At 44.5% G+C, this 21427-nt stretch overlaps 1 protein-coding gene across 1 annotated transcript in view; it reads right to left on the bottom strand.

Moving 5' to 3' along the window:
• Positions 1-4267: 4267 nt before the first annotated feature.
• Positions 4268-21427, bottom strand: part of LOC142739049 (uncharacterized) — a 38853-nt gene continuing 21693 nt past the window's right edge. The window contains exons 4-6 of the mRNA XM_075849791.1: positions 17762-17803; positions 14893-15039; positions 4268-4681 (exon numbers count right to left, since the gene is read on the bottom strand). Of these exons, the coding sequence (XP_075705906.1) occupies positions 4268-4681; positions 14893-15039; positions 17762-17803 (603 nt within the window). The remainder of the gene's footprint in view (positions 4682-14892; positions 15040-17761; positions 17804-21427) is intronic.

Genomic DNA, 21427 nt, shown 5'->3' with positions numbered 1-21427 from the left:
TGACCGGAATGAAGGGGAAGTAGCGCTCGTACGAGCGACTGCAACCCCTTCAAAACAGCTGATTAGCGGGGGTCCCGGGTGTCTGACCCCAACACATCAGCAAGACAATAAAATTAAACTTACCTCCTCTTCGGCCGCTGGTCCTCACTCCATCAAGTGTCGGGATGCTGTGCGCAGCGCATAGCATCGTGACGTTATGCGCTGTGCACAGCGCTGTGACATCAGAACCTCCGATGCGCTCCAGGAAGAGGAGGGGTAAGTGCTGTCAGTTACTATAGTAACAGGGGCCCGTGTAGTTTATTACATAGGCCCCAGTTACTATAGTAACGTTTCATTGATGTGTGAATGTGGCTGCCGCTAGCATCGGGGCCCTCTCCGGTGCTAGTGACTCCACACTGGGCATGAGAGGGGCCGTGCGATCATTTGTGGTTCGGCCGGCCATGGGCCCCCCAGGAGCCTTGGGCGCCGGGCGGCCGCCCGAACCGCCCTATTGATAATCCGCCACTGACTACACATGATTCCCTGAACTATAAGAAGGGCCCTGCCCTTCTGATCCTTGCCTGAGCATTGTTAGTTTATCCCATGTCAGTCTTGCAAATGGTCCCTTAGTGTTATCCTGTTCTTGTTGTTACCCGTGCCCTGTTTCCTGTATCCTGTATCCCATGCTGCGTTCTTGTTCCTGAGCCTGTAGTGTTGGAGTCGTGTTTTCACTGCATCTGCTGTCGTCTGTCAAGTCCTGTGTCATCTGCCACGTCCAGTGTCATCTTCCACGTCTGGCGCAATCCGCCACGTCTGGCGTAACCTGCTGCACCCACCTCCATCCATGCCAAAGCCTCGGCTACTGTCTGGACTATTCATGTACCCTAGGGCGAGACTTTATATTGCTGAGGTGCTCTGTAGTTTGGCCAGCTGCCCCTCCGCTATGGCGGTGCGGCCTGTTGGGTCCACATACCCACAGATCGTAACAGTACCATATAGTAGTATTAGTTTGTTACTATATGGTAAAATTATCTGAACACTGTATGTAGTTATTATGTAGGCAGCAAATTATGATATTATGTAGACAATGAAGACTGTTATTTGGGAATTGTTTGGCAGTATTGTGTGGGTACTATATAAAAGTGTAATTTGGTACTATAAAGAAAAACACAATGCCACAATTATCTGCTATTAAAATTAGTCAATTTAGCTATGGTCAGAGGTGATACAATTAAATACTATGGCAGAGCAGGTAACTATCAGCTTCCTGCTCACCACTCACTAGGCTGCATGCTACGTTAGAATCCCTGCGCAGGTGGGAGCGATAATGTTACTACCTCACAGCGGCGTACCCAAGGGTCTCATCTTGGTGTCTCATAAACTGAAAGCTTAAATTGGCTGAGGAGGCTGTGAGATTGTTCAGCTCTGTTCTTCACTGGAATGAGGCTATTTGAGTATACATTTTTTTAATCTCTTTGGAGGGCATTATTACTTAAAGGGGCACTATGTACAGGGGTGCGTGTGACACAATTTGCAGGGGGTGTGTGGCACTATCTACATGAGTGGGAGAACTGCCTACAGCATGTGCGTGGCCCTATATGCACTATCTTTATGAGGGGTGTGGCACTATGTACAGTGGGTGTATGGAATTATCTACAGGAGGTGTGTGGCACTATCTACAGGGGACTGTGTGTGTCACTATCTACATGGGGGGTGTGGCAATATGCCCCAGAGGAAGCCGGAAGGGCTTCAGAATTTGGCGTGCCGCAATAGATTGTGTTATGTTTTTATTCTATGTCTGTCTTGTAAGTATGGAATAAACACGTGGAGTTTGTAATCTTCCAAAGGTAGTGAACTATCTCCTTTTTTTCTCCCTTGTTGGAGATTTAGACCATCAATTACAAGTATTTATACAGCAAGCTGTTGCACTACTGTGTGGAACTACAAGAACTAGTGAGATACACACCGGTGGAAGTTTGGATTGTCTTCTTTGCATGCAAGCTGGGGGAAAGGAGAACCCTTGATGGACACTTCAGACTTTATGCCTACAACCATCTACAGAAGGGACTGTGTGTGGCATTATTTACAGGGGGACCGTGTGTGGCACTATCTACAGGCGGGACTGTGTGTGGCACTTTTACAGGGTTGTGTGGCACTATCTACAGGAAGGGCTGTGGCACTATCTACAGGGGGCACTGTGTGTGGCACTATTTACAGAGGGCACTGTGTGTGTCACTATCTGCTGGAGGGTTTGTGTCACTATCTACAGGGGGTGTGTGGCACTATCTACAAGGAGGACAGGGTGTGGGACTATCTACAAGGGAGTGTGTAACACCATCTACAGGTGGGTGTCTGGCACTATCTACAGGGGGCACTGTGTCTGGCACTATCTACAGAGAAGTGTATGGCACAATATGCAGGGAGCACTGTGTAGGGCCCTATCTAAAAGGGGTGTGTGGGGCACTATCTAGAGGTGGATTGTGTGTGGCACTATCTACAGTGGGGACTGTGTGTGGCACTATCTAAATGGGAGGGCCTGTGTGGCACTATCTACAGAAGGGTGTGTGGCATTATATACAGGGGGTACTGTGTGTGTCACTATCTACAGGGGGGGCTGTGTCGCACTATTTACAGGGGGGTACTTCATTTGGCAGTCTGTAATGGTGTCTTTGATTAAGGACTCCGGACATAACTTTTCTTGGGGCCCCATAAATCCACCCCTGAGGGGAAGTACTAGGATACTTAGTCATGGGGGCCCTGTATTTAAGCCTTCCAGGTGTGAAACTGTCTGCTGACGCCATGTATCTAAGTCTGTTATGTATGATACTGTCTGCGGGGGTTATGTATCTAAGCCTATGTGTGATACTGACTGCTGGGGCCCTGTACTCAAGCCTATCATGTGTGATACTGTCTGCTGGGGCCCTGTATATAAGCTTATCATGTGTGATACGGTCTGCTGAGATCATTTAAGACCCTAGCAACGCCCCTGATTTGTGGCATCTTAACCTTATCCAACAGACCTCATTGTTTGCATTGTCAGACACCCTGATACAGTGGCTTGGATACACGCAAATAGGTTAGCAATCTTGCTGCACCACTTCTGGTGACCACACTTCAAACACTATTGTATAGCCTCTTGTATTATTTGTTCGCCATAATTGTTCTAGATACAGTTATGACTGTTAATTATTAAGTAATAAAGTAGAATACATGGCAACATACATGAAGCAGAGAACTACATATGCTTAACATTTGTTTCTCAAGATTTAATATAATAAGTAATTATATTTATATTTCCAGCTCATATTAAGCTGACTTAGCACAAATAGTCCATGGGTCTAATTTTTATATGTTATTATAATTTAGGTATCCTCCTTTTTCTCCTTTAAAAAGTTAAGAGAACCATATTTACTTTAAGAATTCTTCCATGAAAATTTGGATCACATTCTGAAGGAAAATATGTATGTTAATGACATCTCTACCTTGATAAAAAAAAAAAAACACAACTTTTAAACAGAGAGCAAATATTTTATTATCACATATATTATAACATAATATTTGTACATATTTCATGGACTACACTTGAAGCAGCAAATGTTAGTTTATATTTTAATATAATGCTTCAATAGGTTTCAAAGAGGTAAAGACATAGTCACTCTGGTATTTCAGTTACCCACAGATATGCAAATATTTTTCAGTAACAGACGTAATTTGTTGTGCTTGCTAATGGCTATGGCCGAGAAAGGTCCACCATAAAAATATCAAGAGGTTAATTTGCCAATGATTCACCAATATGTGATTCACCAATGTTTGTCAGATTTCTTGACAATACGAAATTTATAAGGTTTTCTCTCACTGTATCCTAATAAAAACACTATAGTAATCCTGCTATAATTTTTGAGAAAAAATATCAATATACTGAGGTTGTCTATCTAGGTTACATACATAAAAAAACACGCATTTCTGTCATATATTAGATCATTCCTTTATTACGATTTTCGAATCTCTGCAATTATTGACTACTGATAGCTCATCCAGTGATAGAGGAACCTGTAGTATATGTAAGGAAAGGGAAATGCAGAAATGCAGTACCTGAGTTGGACAATTAGACTAGACTAATCCAATGAATATTTACCAATACAATTAACAGAAAGGTTTAGCTGAATGATCAAAGTTTCTAATTTTTCCGAAGTGTTAATTTCATAGCAATTCAATAATTAAAAAGTACAAGTTAACAAATAAAAAAACTCATCATAAAATGGGTTCGTTTCCATTGATTTTTTTTTGTCTATTGATAATAATGCTGATGGTATTGTTGAGCGTAGATCTGATACAGGTGGTTTCTATAGTGATAATCATCCTCATACCTTCCATAAGTATCGCCTTTTACTCCTCTAGGGTCAACTTCATTTTCATGATAATAATAGCCATTTTCATATTGATACCCATTATTCTCTGGTTCATATACAGGCGCAGTGCTTACAACACCACCATTGCTGCCTTCCTCAGTACCTAAGTTATCATAATCATTACTCTTAGGGAGTTCAGTGGGAACGCCAGCTGTTTCCTGAAGTTGTTGAGTTGCAGATTCAATGGTACCGACTTGTGTAGGCTGTACTTCAGTACTGCTTTCCTGGGCTGGACTTGACTGTTCTCCATTTTCAGTTGCAGTCTCATTTTGGCTTGCAGTACTCTCTTCTACCTATAAACAGGATAAAATAAAAACGTGAACATTCGAGAATCTTTCTTTGTATCCCTGCAAGTTGTAATTCATGGTACATAATTCTGCTTATCCCTGTTTCTTAAAGAGGCTCTGTCACCAGATTTTGCAACCCCTATCTGCTATTGCAGCAGATAGGCGCTGCAATGTAGATTACAGTAACGTTTTTATTTTAAAAAAACGAGCATTTTTGGCCAAGTTATGACCATTTTTGTAGTTATGCAAATGAGGCTTGCAAAAGTCCAAGTGGGTGTGTTTAAAAGTAAAAGTCCAAGTGGGTGTGTATTATGTGCGTACATCGGGGCGTTTTTAATACTTTCACTAGCTGGGCGCTCTGATGAGAAGTAACATCCTCTTCTCTTCAGAACGCCCAGCTTGTGACAGTGCAGATCTGTGACGTCACTCACAGGTCCTGCATCGTGACGGCCACATCGGCACCAGAGGCTACAGTTGATTCTGCAGCAGCATCAGCGTTTGCAGGTAAGTCGATCTTACCTGCAAACGCTGATGCTGCTGCACAATCAACTGTAGCCTCTGCTGCCGATGTGGCCGTCACGATGCAGGACCTGTGAGTGACGTCACAGATCTGCACTGTCACAAGCTGGGCGTTCTGAAGAGAAGAGGATGTTACTTCTCTTCACAGCGCCCAGCTAGTAAAAGTATTAAAAACGCCCCGATGTACGCACATAATACACGCCCACTTGGACTTTTACTTTTAAACACACCCACTTGGACTTTTGCAAGCCTCATTTGCATAATTACAAAAATGGTCATAACTTGGCCAAAAATGCTCGTTTTTTAAAAATAAAAACGTTACTGTAATCTACATTGCAGCGCCGATCTGCTGCAATAGCAGATAGGGGTTGCAAAATCTGGTGACAGAGCCTCTTTAAGCTTGGTTTACACTGTGCTTTTGTTGCATTTTTAGCATGCATTTTTGTTGTTTTGGTTGATGAACTCTCATTGAGTGACATGGGAGTTTATTTTCCCAAAATAAAAATAAAAAATGCATGTAAAAAAATACAGAAATCAACATATCATTAACACTAAGCAACTCTCCTGCCCCAATCCTATTCCCTTGTACCTCGTCCAGTCTCTTTCCCCAGCTGTCACTAGTCACCTAACTAAAATATATAACCTTTTTCTTTCTTTCCATTTTCCCTCTTCTTTAAAACATGCTGCCATAACCCCATTACTGAAAAAAACATTTCTGCAATGCTTGGTGTTCTCTCGCCTAATACACTATCTCTCTGCTAACTCTTTTCTCGAAACCATTATAATCTGGTTTCCGCACACTACAGAAACTGCCCCTACTAAAGTCCCAAATAATCTCCTGATGGCTAAATCTAACGGCAATTACTCCCTATTGATTCTTCTGGATCTCTGCAGCATTGACACTGTAGACCACCAACTACTACTCAAAATGCTCAACTCTATTTGCCTTAAGGTTACTGCTTTCTCTTGGTTTTCTTTCAACATGTTTGGCTGCACATTCAGTGTATATTTTACTGCTTTTATTTTTTCTTTTCCTCCTCTAGCTGTTGTGTTTTTTCAGGAATTGGACAAACTACTGTATAAGCAGATTTGGCTTCCAGTACCATCTCTACGCTGATGACACCCAATATTATGCCTCTTCCCATGACATGACTTCTGCTCTAATACAAAACACCAGTGATTGTCTGTCCACTGTCGCTAACATCATGTTCACTCTTATCTAAAACCGAATATTTCAAAAACTGAGCTCCTTATCTTTCCTAACCTGCCTAAACCTGATGTCTACATCTAAGTCTGTGTTACTACCATATCTCCTAGGCAGTGCTGCGATCTTGGGGTTATGTGTGACAGATCTTTTCTTTGCTCCTCACATTCAATCACTTGCACGCGCCTGTCACCTGCACCTTAAAGACATCTCCACAATCCGCCCTTTTTTTTACAGTGGCAACAGCTAAAACTCTTGTCACTCTGATTCACTCTCGTCTGGACTACTGTAACTCATTTCTAATCGGTCTTCCCCTCACTAAACTATCCCCTCTCTAATCTTTCCTGAATGCAGCAGCCAGGCTCATCTTTCTGACCAACCGCTACACCAATGCCTTTACTCTGCGCCAGTTACTGCACTGTTTGCCTATTTTTTTACTTTAAAATACAATTTAAACTTATTACTCTCACCCACAAAGCTCTCCACAGTGGTGCACCTCTTTACATCTCCTCCCTCATCTCTGTCTACCACTCTACCATTCTACGCTCTGCTAATGATCTAAAGCTGACATCCTCCATAATCCGAAACTCCCACTCCCATCTCCAAGATTTTTCTCGTGCTACACCACCTCTCTCCAATGCGCTACCCCAGACAATCAGATTAATTCCCTACATCCAGGTGCCCTGAAAACACATATTTTTAGTCAGGCCTATCACATTTCCTAATGTGACTCCTTTCCTTTACCCTCCCCCCATATTAGTCCTCAGAACCTGACCCGTTCATTCAGCAGTTTCCCCCACTCTCCTTGCATTCTAATGCACTTCATATCTGTGTATACACATATACTGGATGGGTGACTGCATCTTTATGTATACTAGCCAATGTGTATAAAAGATGGCTGGACCATTGTACAAAACAAGCAGTTTTTACATTTTGCATCACCCCTTTTTCTCATAGATTGTAAGCTCTTGCGAGCAGGGTCCTCACTCCTCTTGTTTGAATTGTTATGTAACGGCAGGGGGTAGGGAGACGGACAAGTGAGCCCTAATCTACCCGCCACTCTGTCCCTGCCTACTTGCAACGACCCGCCCTAGGCGACGGGGTACAACTGGGCGGCGGTCCCTGCGCTCAGTAAGTGCACGACAAACACGACAAACATACAAGGAACACAAGCAAGGAAAAGGGGCCGTTGCCCACGGCAACACCGTGAGCAACCAGAGTGGTGAACGAGCCGAGTCAAGCCAGGAGTGTGCGAGGTACAAAACGAAAAGCAGAAGAGTAGTCGGTAAGCCAGGGTCGGTATGGAGCAGGATCAAAAATAGCAGGAGCTGTAGCTGGGCCAGGAACCACAAGGAAGGAAACAAAAGCAATAACAAGCACCGAGGGACAGGAAGTGCAGGCTTAAATAGACCGAGGGCGGGAGCTAGCTGAGTCTGGCCAGGTTACGATAGGCTCTCCCACTCCTAAGCCTGCCAGCCTGAATGGTGGAAGCAGGAGTCAGTCTCAGGGATGTATTCTCAGGTGCTGCCTGATTAGTTCTGGGAGTTAACCCTGCAGTGCCTGGCAGATCCTTTACAGTACCCCCCCTTTTATGAGGGGCCACCGGACCCTTTCTAAGTGGACCTGGCTTACTGGGGAAACGCAGGTGGAACCTCCTGACCAATACCCCAGCGTGAACATCCCGGGCGGGTACCCAAGTCCTCTCCTCGGGCCCGTATCCTCTCCAATGGACCAGGTACTGGAGGGAGCCTTGGACCATCTTGCTGTCCACAATCCTGGCCACCTCGAATTCCACCCCCTCCGGGGTGAGGATGGGAACAGGAGGTCTCCTCGAGGGAGCCAAGGACGGGGAGCAGCGTTTGAGGAGGGAGGCATGAAACACGTCGTGTATCCGAAAAGACGGGGGTAACTCCAGCCGGAAGGAGACAGGATTGAGGACCTTAATGACCTTATACGGCCCAATAAACCGGGGAGCAAACTTCTTGGACGGAACCTTGAGACGCAAGTTCCTAGACGACAACCACACCAGATCCCCGACCATAAACAGGGGGTTAGCAGAACGTTTTTTATCAGCCTGAGTTTTTTGTACGCTCTGGGACACCTCTAGGTTTTTCTGAACCTGGGCCCAGACTGTGCACAGTTCCCGATGAACGACCTCTACCTCAGGATTGTTGGAACTACCAGGTGAAACGGAGGAGAACCGTGGATTAAACCCAAAATTACAAAAAAAAGGAGAGACCCCAGACGAGTTACTGACCCGGTTATTAAGGGAAAATTCGGCGAGGGGAATGAAAGAGACCCAATCAAATTGACAGTCAGAGACAAAACACCTTAAGTATTGTTCTAGAGACTGATTAGTCCTCTCCGTTTGGCCATTGGTTTCAGGATGGAAGGCAGAGGAGAAGGACAGATCAATCCCCAACTTCATACAGAAGGCTCTCCAAAACAATGAAACAAATTGTACCCCTCTGTCCGAAACAATATTGACAGGGACCCCATGGAGACGCAGGATGTGTTTGACAAACAAGGTAGCCAACGTTTTGGCGTTGGGTAGTTTCTTGAGGGGCACAAAGTGGCACATCTTACTGAAGCGGTCCACCACCACCCACACCACCGACTTGCCTTGGGATGGAGGCAAATCGGTGATAAAATCCATGGAGATATGTGTCCAAGGTCTCTGGGGAATGGGCAACGAACGCAGTAAGCCCGCTGGTCGGGACCTGGGAGTCTTGGACCTAGCACAAACCTCACAAGCGGCGACGTAGGCCTTAACGTCTTTAGGCAACCCAGGCCACCAATAATTTCTGGTAATGAGGTGTTTGGTACCCAGGATGCCTGGATGGCCAGATAGTGCGGAGTCATGATTTTCCCTAAGTACCCTTAGCCGGAATTGCAGGGGAACAAACAGCTTGTTCTCAGGAAGGTTCCCGGGAGCTGCACCTTGATCAGCAGCAATTTCAGAGACTAAATCAGAATCGATCGAGGAAATGATTATACCTGGAGGCAAAATACAAGCAGGATCTTCCTCCGAAGGAGGGCTGGCCATGAAGCTACGCGACAGTGCATCAGCCTTAATATTTTTAGACCCAGCCCTATAGGTAACCAAAAAATTGAATCTGGTAAAAAATAACGCCCATCGAGCTTGTCTCGGGTTTAGCCTCCGGGCAGATTCTAGGAACACCAGATTCTTGTGGTCGGTAAGGACCGTTACCTGGTGCCTAGCCCCCTCCAGGAAGTGGCGCCACTCTTCAAATGCCCATTTAATGGCTAAGAGTTCGCGGTTGCCAATATCATAGTTACTTTCAGTTGGCGAAAACTTCCGGGAGAAGTAGGCACAGGGGCGGAGATGGGTGAGGGACCTGGTACCCTGGGACAAGACAGCCCCCACTCCCACCTCAGATGCGTCAACTTCCACGATAAATGGCTCCATTTGGTTGGGCTGAACCAGCACCGGGGCCGAGACAAAGCACTTCTTAAGGACCTCAAAAGCCTGGACAGCCTCAGGAGGCCAGTGGAGGAGATCAGCACCTTTGCGAGTGAGGTCCGTAAGGGGCTTAGCGATGACCGAGAAGTTAGCAATAAATCTCCTGTAATAATTAGCAAACCCCAAAAAACACTGTAACGCCTTCAGGGAGGCAGGTTGGACCCATTCCGCCACAGCCTGAACCTTGGCTGGGTCCATGCGGAATTCATGAGGAGTGAGGATTTGACCCAAAAATGGAATCTCCTGTACCCCAAACACACATTTTTCGGTTTTGGCAAACAGTTTATTTTCCCGAAGGACCTGGAGCACCTTCCTGACATGCTCCACGTGGGAGGACCAGTCCTTGGAAAACACCAGTATGTCATCAAGGTACACTACCAGAAAAATCCCCAGGTAATTTCTCAAAATCTCATTTATGAAATTCTGGAAGACCGCAGGGGCATTACACAACCCAAAGGGCATGACGAGGTATTCGAAATGGCCTTCGGGCGTGTTAAACGCAGTCTTCCACTCATCCCCCTCTTTGATGCGAATAAGGTTATACGCCCCCCGTAGATCCAATTTAGAAAACCATTGGGCCCCCTGAACCTGATTAAAGAGATCAGGAATCAAAGGAAGGGGATACTGGTTCCTTACCGTGACCTTATTCAGGCTACGGTAGTCAATGCATGGCCTAAGACCACCATCCTTCTTCCCCACGAAGAAGAAGCCAGCACCTACCGGAGAAGAAGAGGGACGAATGTAACCCTTGGCCAGGGATTCCTGGATATACACTCTCATAGCTTCACGTTCGGGACAAGAAAGATTAAATATCCTACCCTTAGGAAGCTTAGCTCCTGGTACCAATTCGATGGCGCAATCGTATTCTCTATGAGGAGGTAACACTTCGGAGGCCTCCCTAGAGAAAACATCAGCGAAGTCCTGAACAAACTCGGGTAGCGTATTCGCCTCCTTAGGGGGAGAAATAGAATTAACAGAAAAACATGACGTACAACATTCATTACCCCATTTGGTTAGCTCCCCAGTATTCCAGTCAAACGTAGGATTATGCAACTGCAACCAGGGAAGAACTAGCACCAAATCGTACGATAATCCCTGCATCAACAGTACAGAGCATTGCTCCAAATGCATGGAGCCAACAAGGAGTTCAAAAACAGGGGTATGCTGTGTAAAATAACCATTAGCAAGAGGAGTGGCGTCGATACCCACTACCGGGACAGGTTTAGGCAAATCAATAAGAGGCATAGCAAGGGACATAGCAAATTCCACAGACATGATATTAGTAGAGGACCCTGAATCCACGAAAGCACTGCCGGTAGCAGACCTACCACCAAAAGAGACCTGAAAGGGAAGCAAGATCTTAGTACGTTTCATATTTACGGGAAATACCTGTGCGCCCAAGTGACCTCCCCGATGATCACTTAGACGCGGAAGTTCTCTGGCTGCAACCTTACGCTTAGGACAGTTGTTCACTTGATGCTTGTCGTCCCCACAGTAGAAGCAGAGACCATTCTTCCTGCGGAATTCTCTACGTTGTTGGGGGGACACGGAGGCCCCGAGTTGCATAGGTATCTCTGAATCTTTCGGGGAGGAACGAAGCAACGGAGCTTCGGGAGGCATCATGGGGGAGTCGGAGGAGAAAACACATAAACGTTCACGTTGTCGTTCCCTGAGACGTCGGTCAAGTCGTATCGCTAAAGCCATAACCTGGTCTAGGGAGTCAGAAGAGGGATAGCTAACTAGCAGGTCTTTCAGGGCATTCGACAGACCCAACCTAAACTGGCACCTTAAGGCAGGGTCATTCCACCGAGAAGCTACGCACCACTTCCGAAAGTCAGAGCAATACTCCTCAACAGGTCTCTTACCCTGACTTAAGGTCACCAGCTGACTCTCGGCAAAGGCAGTCCTGTCAGTCTCGTCATAAATAAGTCCGAGAGCAGAAAAGAAACAATCAACGGAGGAAAGTTCAGGGGCGTCAGGAGCCAAGGAGAAGGCCCACTCTTGGGGCCCTTCCTGGAGCCGGGACATAATTATACCCACCCGCTGGCTCTCAGAACCTGAGGAATGAGGCTTTAAACGAAAGTAAAGCCTACAACTCTCCCGAAAGGAGAGAAAAGTCCTCCGGTCCCCTGAGAACCGGTCGGGCAACTTGAGGTGGGGTTCAAGAGGTGCGGTGCGGGGAACTACCAGGGTAGCATCAGGCTGGTTGACCCTCTGAGCCAGGGCCTGGACCTGTAGGGAGAGACCCTGCATTTGCTGAGCCAGGGTCTCACGGGGATCCATAGTGGTGTCAGGGACCAGGGGTAGACTAGGTATGGGCTTGTTATTATGTAACGGCAGGGGGTAGGGAGACGGACAAGTGAGCCCTAATCTACCCGCCACTCTGTCCCTGCCTACTTGCAACGACCCGCCCTAGGCGACGGGGTACAACTGGGCGGCGGTCCCTGCGCTCAGTAAGTGCACGACAAACACGACAAACATACAAGGAACACAAGCAAGGAAAAGGGGCCGTTGCCCACGGCAACACCGTGAGCAACCAGAGTGGTGAACGAGCCGAGTCAAGCCAGGAGTGTGCGAGGTACAAAACGAAAAGCAGAAGAGTAGTCGGTAAGCCAGGGTCGGTATGGAGCAGGATCAAAAATAGCAGGAGCTGTAGCTGGGCCAGGAACCACAAGGAAGGAAACAAAAGCAATAACAAGCACCGAGGGACAGGAAGTGCAGGCTTAAATAGACCGAGGGCGGGAGCTAGCTGAGTCTGGCCAGGTTACGATAGGCTCTCCCACTCCTAAGCCTGCCAGCCTGAATGGTGGAAGCAGGAGTCAGTCTCAGGGATGTATTCTCAGGTGCTGCCTGATTAGTTCTGGGAGTTAACCCTGCAGTGCCTGGCAGATCCTTTACATGTTAATTATTTTTGTCACTATTTAATGTCTAATATTGTCTGTACACGTTCCCTTACAAAATATGTTGCCGCTCTATAAATAAAGATTATGATTATAATTATTAAGAGTTCAATTAACCTTCAGATTTTTCTGAACTACCATTATTTTAGGTATCCTCAGCTTCATTCCCTAAATTCACAGAGTATAAGGAGCAATTTCACCCCAGAGAAAAGGTCATGCTGCACAATCTGTTCTAGTCACTTCCTAACTGTAAAATGTGTCCACCTTCGGTACCAATTTGAGTGCCATTTTTGTGGTTGTAATTTCCATTCCTCCACACTGCATTATGATTAAATGACCAAGTCTGAATTTTTTATTTTGCAGTACGATCCTATTATTTTAATTGTCCCTAATTCCTTATTTACATGAGAATTCTGATTACATTAGTGAATAAATATAGAATGTTCAGTATTTCTGTTTACAACATGCTCAGTTATATAAAAGTCGTAAGGGCAGGACCCAAGCTTAAAGAGGCTCTGTCACCAGATTTTGCAACCCCTATCTGCTATTGCAGCAGATCAGCGCTGCAATGTAGATTACAGTAACGTTTTTATTTTTAAAAAACGAGCATTTTTGGCCAAGTTATGACCATTTTCGTATTTATGCAAATGAGGCTTGCAAAAGTACAAGTGGGCGTGTTGAAAAGTAAAAGTACAACTGGGCGTGTATTATGTGCGTACATCGGGGCGTGTTTACTACTTTTACTAGCTGGGCGTTGTGTATAGAAGTGTCATCCACTTCTCTTCACAACGCCCAGCTTCTGGCAGTGCAGCACTGTGACGTCACTCACAGGTCCTGCATCTTGTCGGCACCAGAGGCTACAGATGATTCTGCAGCAGCATCGGCGTTTGCAGGTAAGTAGCTACATCGACTTACCTGCAAATGCTGATGCTGCTGCAGAATCAAGTGTAGCCTCTGGTGCCGACACGATGCAGGACCTGTGAGTGATGTCACAGTCCTGCACTGCCAGAAGCTGGGCGTTGTGAAGAGAAGTGGATGACACTTCTATACACAACGCCCAGCTAGTAAAAGTAGTAAACACGCCCCGATGTACGCACATAATACACGCCCAGTTGTACTTTTACTTTTCAACACGCCCAGTTGTACTTTTGCAAGCCTCATTTGCATAAATACGAAAATGGTCATAACTTGGCCAAAAATGCTCGTTTTTTAAAAATAAAAACGTTACTGTAATCTACATTGCAGCGCCGATCTGCTGCAATAGCAGATAGGGGTTGCAAAATCTGGTGACAGAGCCTCTTTAAAGCAACTCTCCAGGCTTTCCATTAAGCTACATTCACACGAGTGTAACAGATTTTACAAGTGTAAAAAACGCATGTAAATCTGTCCGTGTGCATTACGTTATTCATCAACGTGCAACTGTATGCTGTCCGTGGCTTTGACGCAACCATTGACTTCAATGGGCGGGTAGGTGCGTGAAAACGTACCAATATAAGACATGCAGTGAGTTTCACGCAACGGACACTCACTGCATGAAAACTCACATATGTGTGAATAGCGCCATTGAAATCAATGGTTCCGTGTGTTTAGGTATTGACTTACGTACAATTTTTGAGCTCCGAAAAGGACAGTCGCTTTAGGAATGGATAAGGACAATGGCATTCACATATGTGTTGATATATACTTGCACATATTTGTGTATGAATTGTTTGTAGGGCATCCATGGGAAGCTAAGACTGGAGCAGATGATAACCTTGTTAAAGCTGATCATGCATGATGTGATGTAAGTAGTTACTTCACCTCTGCTTGCTGCATTGCAGTCATTGTCAATGAAATTAGTTATTTTTTTCATAGTATAATAAACTGCATAAAGGTCAGAAATCCTTGTAAACATGCTCAACTTGGCTGTGAGACAATTTTGGACATTTATTGAAAGTAGTGCAAGGGAAAAGTGGAGCAGTTGTCCATAGCAGCCAATCAGATTCCATCTGTTATCTTTCAGAGGCTCATTAAAAATTGAAATCAGCAATCTGATTGGCTGTTATGGGCACATGTTCCCTTGGACCAGTTTGATAAATCTGCCCCAATAGGTTTAATAAACTGTTGTTACCTCTGGAGCAGAGGTTCCTCCGTTCTCCTCCTCAGCACCTTCAGAGTCAGCCTCTTCCTCTGCCCCATTTCCCTCTGACTCCTCTGCCCCTGTTTCCTCTGATGCAGCATTGTTTCCATTTTTGCCAACATCCACTGATTCCTCCTGCTATAAATCAGATGTGTTAAATTAATACAATACCAGGAAATTACTTATTTTTACCACAACCCTGAACTTCTGCTTACATAACTATATTTTCCCTACTTCATCAATGGTTCACGTCACACCAAATATGAAGATAAATATACCTTTCCCATATAAAAGTCTTATGATGGTTGCCATGATATTTCCTTGGTGTATCATTAGAACTGCTAAATTGTAACTTAAAGAGGCTCTGTCACCAGATTTTGCAACCCCTATCTGCTATTGCAGCAGATAGGCGCTGCAATGTAGATTACAGTAACATTTTTATTTTTTAAAAACGAGCATTTTTGGCCAACTTATGACCATTTTTGTAGTTATGCAAATGAGGCTTGCAAAAGTCCAAGTGGGTGTGTTTAAAAGTAAAAGTCCAAGTGGGCGTGTATTATGTGCGTACATCGGGGCGTGTTTACTACTTTTACTAGCTGTGCGTTCTGATGAGAAGTATCATCCACTTCTCTTCACAACGCCCAGCTTCTGGCAGTGCAGATCTGTGACGTCACTCACAGGTCCTGCATCGTGTCAGACGAGCGGGGACACATCGGCACCAGAGGCTACAGATGATTCTGCAGCAGCATCGGCGTTTGCAGGTAAGTAGCTACATCGACTTACCTGCTAACGCCGATGCTGCTGCAGAATCAACTGAAGCCTCTAGTGCCGATGTGTCCGACACGATGCAGGACCTGTGAGTGACGTCACAGATCTGCACTGCCAGAAGCTGGGCGTTCTGAAGAGAAGTGGATGATACTTCTCGTCAGAGCGCCAAGCTAGTAAAAGTAGTAAACACGCCCCGATGTACGCACATAATACACGCCCACTTGGACTTTTACTTTTAAACACACCCACTTGGACTTTTGCAAGCCTCATTTGCATAACTACAAAAATGGTCATAACTTGGCCAAAAATGCTCGTTTTTTAAAAATAAAAACGTTACTGTAATCTACATTGCAGCGCCTATCTGCTGCAATAGCAGATAGGGGCTGCAAAATCTGGTGACAGAGCCTCTTTAAAAGTGTGATACTTTATACAATGCTAATATTTTGCCGTTTTCCAGGATCATTCTAAGTAACCTTTTCGATCTTGAAGCATGTTGTGTTCTATTAAATAAAAGAACGTACGTCATGTTGTCTCCATTCTTGGTCATCTGGAATCTATACAGCCAGGACTGCGTATCTATCTATGCCTTTTGTTGTGTGTGAGGTTAACCTCTATGGTGGTTTAGAAGCAAGAATTAATTGCTGGGAAAAGATCCTTATAACGGGTCATAAAACCACAGGATTTAAAAACAGGATAGCAGATTGCACACTACATTGTTATGTATTCTGGATATACTAATTTAGTAAATTGAAAATTCTTATTTAAAATGCTTTATCCTGGGTAGTAGATTATTTCCTACAGGTAATACTTCAGATGACATTTTCCTGTTTATTTTCCTTTACACAATGGATTATACAAATTGTTGAGATTAGATAAAGTCCACTTTATCCTTGCGGGGGTTTAGGGTGAAGAACTGGGGATACCTTGGACTCTGCACCCCAGGCTAGCTTGAGCCAATGCAATAAGGTCCTCCTGAACCGTTCTCTACCTTGCTGCCTAGCTTCTTCCAAGTCCATCTTGGTCTAACTCCTCGCTATTTAGAGCCCCTATCCGGACAACCTGCCATCTGCATCCCTGCCGCCAGCTCTTGGACTATAACCCATAGTGTAACACAAAGTATATTGGAAAACTGCATAATAAATAAATGTAAAATTGTATAATGAATACCATGTGCAATAACCTATATTAACAGAAACTAGAGTTTTCCTTTAAAGGCTATGTTCATCTTTGTAACTAGAAATATGCTATATTATTCAATGCACAAAAAAAACAAAAAGGACATTTGCAAATAGTCTTTATTAGAATTTATTTATTAATGTCCTACTGTTTTGTGGCTACAGCTCCTATGAAGATCTAGGTGTCTCCATGGTGACAGACTATAAACAAACAAACCATGTGTAGTCTATTTCTGAAGTTATACTTCCTTTCATCTGTCCCCTTCTTACTAACATTTATTCGGTCAGTTAGCTAGAAGTAGCAGATAGATGGATAGCAAAGAGATGCACAGGTCTGCATAATAGCTGTAGACACAAACTGGTAGAACATTTTTAATGAAGACCATTTGCAAAGTTGCTTCACTTTTCATTTTAGATGCACTAGGACAATAATAATAATAATAATAATAATAATAATAATAATAATAAAAAAACTGCAATAGCTACATTTAAACACATGCATTAAAAAAGATAAATGCAGTGTGCACTGAAAAACTCACAGATTCCAACAGCACTCTATGAATGAGACACATTTTGATGCATTCTAGGCCATTTTTCCTACAACTTATAATGATAAGTTACTACTGTATAATGTGAAAGCAGATGTTGTAAATAGACACATCTTGATGCACCTTTGTCCAACAGTCAGAAGAAAATAAAACTTTATAATTGTTGGTTTTTCGGGTTACTATCATGTTTTACCCAATGATATCACCCATTACATTCGTGTAAGAAGATATGGCTATGACTATTGCTATAAAGTCCTATTATAAAAGTGTTTCTATAAATGTGTATTTAAATATTAGACAGATACAAAGAAAAATAGAAAAATATGGGTTACAGGTCTATTTATATCCAAATTTTGAACATGTACATACCTCATCAGAGCTATCTTCATTTTCCTCTGAAGAATCACTTGCCTGAAAAATAAAACTAATTATGTGATCAGTCCTAGACAGAATGGAATATTACCACATATGCAGAAATAAATAAAATCTGCGCACTTCTATTTTCCACCTAACGGTAACAATACCGGATTCACAGCAGTAATATAGGGTACTTTCCCCTGCAAATTGTGAAGGCTTGAGATACCTAGCCATGTATTTAAAATACCCTAATGGGCTATTTAAGAGAAACTGGGCAAACTATGAATTATGGCCTAAAAAGGTAGAAATGTAATGCTCCAGTGTAAGCATGGCATGTAAGCATGCATAGTTTTGCTGCCCATGACCAAAGGTTAAAGGGTTTATTTACGTTAGTTATTTTCATACCCATTAGGGAATTCTGAGTTAATAGTCCTCTGTTTAGGATTCTCATCTCTTAGCCAGAGTGGAGAGAGCTTACAAGCAGTGTCTCACTCTGGAGAACCTGTACTGTCCTGCATAGGATGAGCGAGGACTCCCTACCCCTGGTAGCCACCTTCAACAGCAGCATGGACAGTACCCTCTGATGGTGGGGGGAACTGGCAAGAGACACATGTGAGGCAGCTCTGAATAGTTCAGCTGCGATTTACTAGGGAACCGAAGGCTAGGCATGTCATGATTGGCTGGAAATACAAAGGGAGTAGGGGAGGCAGATCACAGCCAATGATTGTGAGGACGTGATACTGACCGACGTCAGCCAGCAGACAGAGTAGGCGGGTTTATAAGCGGGGTTTTGGTGCTCGTGGAGAGAGAGACATCCCTCAATGAATTAAAGGCTATGTACATCTTTGAGGGTAATTTTTTTATATAAATAGATCAGTCATTGTGATTAGTGTAACTTCCTAAAAAGTTTTCAATAAAAATGAGGTTTACTTTTTGAGATACAGCTGCTCTACAGCTATTCTCTATAAAGAACAGTTGTATCGTTCACTATTCACTGAATCCATCAGTCCCGTGGACCTGACGGGTTCAGTGTCGGTGGGTTCTGCGTGTCTCACGCAGGATCCACCTGAAATCTAGCACATCTAAGTTCACACTGACTGATCTACAGTATTTATTAAAACAAAACAAAAAAAAGCCCTCAAATGTGTACATAGCCTTTAATCAAAGTTCTGCCTGTTCTGGGAGTAAGTTCCCGGCTGTGGACAGTATGTCTAGAGAAGATAGACAGCATCCTTCCCTTAGTGGGGTACCTAAGAGTCAACTGAAAAAGAAGATGGGACTCACATCCCCATCAGTCATATTTTGGCAGTTTCCTACAAGACATCAAAACTACTACAAGGTATTGTGAGTGTGTTCAACTGTCATTATAAAGTATTGTTGGATGTTACTCTGTGTGGGAGGCCTCATTAAGTAGGGCGGACGTGCTGCCAGTTATGTTTTAGTAGGACAGGACTGTGTCTTATAATAAATAGTTTTCCCTTAGTCCACTCCACACCAGGTAGAGGTTAGCCATCTCTGAGAATCTCGGCTGTCACTCACTGGATGTGGTAGGAACTCCCGCGGTGGTTGTATTTCCTGGACTTCGGAGAGGTCACTAAAAGAGTTGCTGCGGTTTGTTGGTGTCAGCACTCCGTTTAATAAAGAAATCACTGATCCAGAGTGGTATCCCTGCCTCAGCTTCCAATTAATCCTGCCTACATAAAATTATCATAGTTGGCAGGATGAACTGCAGCGGAGAACCTCATTACCATGGGGCCACGATGATGAATATTCCTAAATTTGAAGGCAAATCCATTTTCCTGTGGGACTGGGTAGATCAAGTGAGGGCCGCGGCCCATCTCTATCAAGTGCTAGGACCACAACAGGCCGACCTGGGCCTGAATTTCTTGAAAGGGGACGCCCGGAAAGCTGTACCAGTTTTGCCCTTAGAACAAAAAGACACGGTAGATGCCATCATTGATCGTCTAGAGTCATTGTATGGGATGTCATGACTTCTGCTGGTCTGAGAAAGTTTTATACCAGAATTCTACGGGAGGGAGAGTAAGTGCAGTAATTTTACGTGAGCAACCAGAGTTTTCCTTTAATCGTTTAGTAAAAAAGATAGAGAAGGATGTGCGGCTGTCCAAGATGCTGATCGCCTACTGCGGGATCAATTTATCTCCGGATTGTGTAGCCGGGATATTAAGCGAGCAGTCCGAGATTATATCCAACTAGAGAATGAAGCCACGTTGAATGACCTAGTGCAAGAGGCTATTGAATTGCTATAAGAGGAAGAGGAGAGCGTTTGTGTGGCCATTCAAGGAGTCAGCTCTAGAGAAGCCCATCTTAAAGTAGCATCCGAAACCGGAAGGACCTGCGTGACTTCCTACACGAGTTAAAGGAAGAGATTGCCCAGTTACGGAGAACCAACCACAAAAACAATTGCAGAAGTAGGAAAAGCCGCCCTGTCCAAGAGAAATGACCGTCACTGCTGCAGGTGTGATGAGTCGGGCCACTTGGCTAGGGACTGTATGACCACCTAGATTCACCCATTCGAATCACAGCCTTTAAAATAGAAATTCCCGTGGCTGAGAACCTAGCAGCAGGGACTGCTTTTAGAGGTTCACAGGACAGCCCCGAGAGGATTGCAGGGCGATACCCACTGATACAGACTAGGTTTAACAGACTTTCAGTCACTTGTCTTATTGCTACCGGCTTGGAGTTCACCACTATGTCCAGTCAACTGTACCAGACATGCTTCTAGGGCCCGTAAGGACTTCACCCCCCCAGGCCCTAATGGCCCTAAACAATTTGCCAATTCCAGTCGTGGGTGTCACATGAATGGATGTACAACTATTTGGGAAAACATTCCAGAGAAAGGAAATCGTGGTTGTGCGAAACTGTGTCAAGGTCGGTGTGCATGTAATAATCGTAATGAACATTCTACAAGAGTGAGATGGACTGTTAGTAAAAGAGATGGGAGCTGACTACCATGGGCAGATAAAAGCCGGACGCTGATGCAGCTGCAACAGACGTGTTATCGTTAACATAACCTGGCACAGATTCCTGGTAGGGTGGGGATCCTGTAAATTTAATGTCAAAGTTAGGCCGGATTTACATGAATGTGTGCGTTTTACGCGTGCAAAAAACGTGGCATTTTGCGCGCGCATAAGGTACATAACAGCTTCGTGTGTCATCACCATATGATGCGTGACTGCGTGCTTTTCGCGCAGCCGCCATCATTATGACACCGTTTGTATGTTTGTAAACAGAAAAGCACGTGTTTTCATTCATAGTTGTTACTGCTGTTGCGGGAATCACGCACGTCACACGGAAGTGCTTCCGTGTGCTGCGTGTGATTTTCACGCACCCATTGACTTCAATGGGTGCGTGATGCGCAAACAACGCACAAATATAGGACATGTCGTGAGTTTTACGCAGCGGGCACACGCTGCGTGAAAATCACTGACAGTCTGCGCGGCCCCATAGACTAACATAGGTCCGTGCGAGGCGCGTGAAAATCGTGCGCGTTGCACGGACGTATTACATGTTCGTCTAAATAAGCCCTTGTGTTCAGATTCCCTAAAGAGAACAGGTTACCCTACTCCTGCTGGTGGGTACCCACAACAAACTCAAGGGGACCATGGTACTAGTGGAACCCACTGAACCCCATACTGAACACACTCATTGAGCTGTAGG

The sequence above is a fragment of the Rhinoderma darwinii genome, chromosome 1 (genome assembly GCF_050947455.1).
Source record: "Rhinoderma darwinii isolate aRhiDar2 chromosome 1, aRhiDar2.hap1, whole genome shotgun sequence".
NCBI classification, from domain to species: Eukaryota; Metazoa; Chordata; class Amphibia; order Anura; family Rhinodermatidae; genus Rhinoderma; species Rhinoderma darwinii.
Note: the sequence above shows the minus strand (reverse complement) of the source record. Positions and strands in the feature narration are given on the sequence as shown.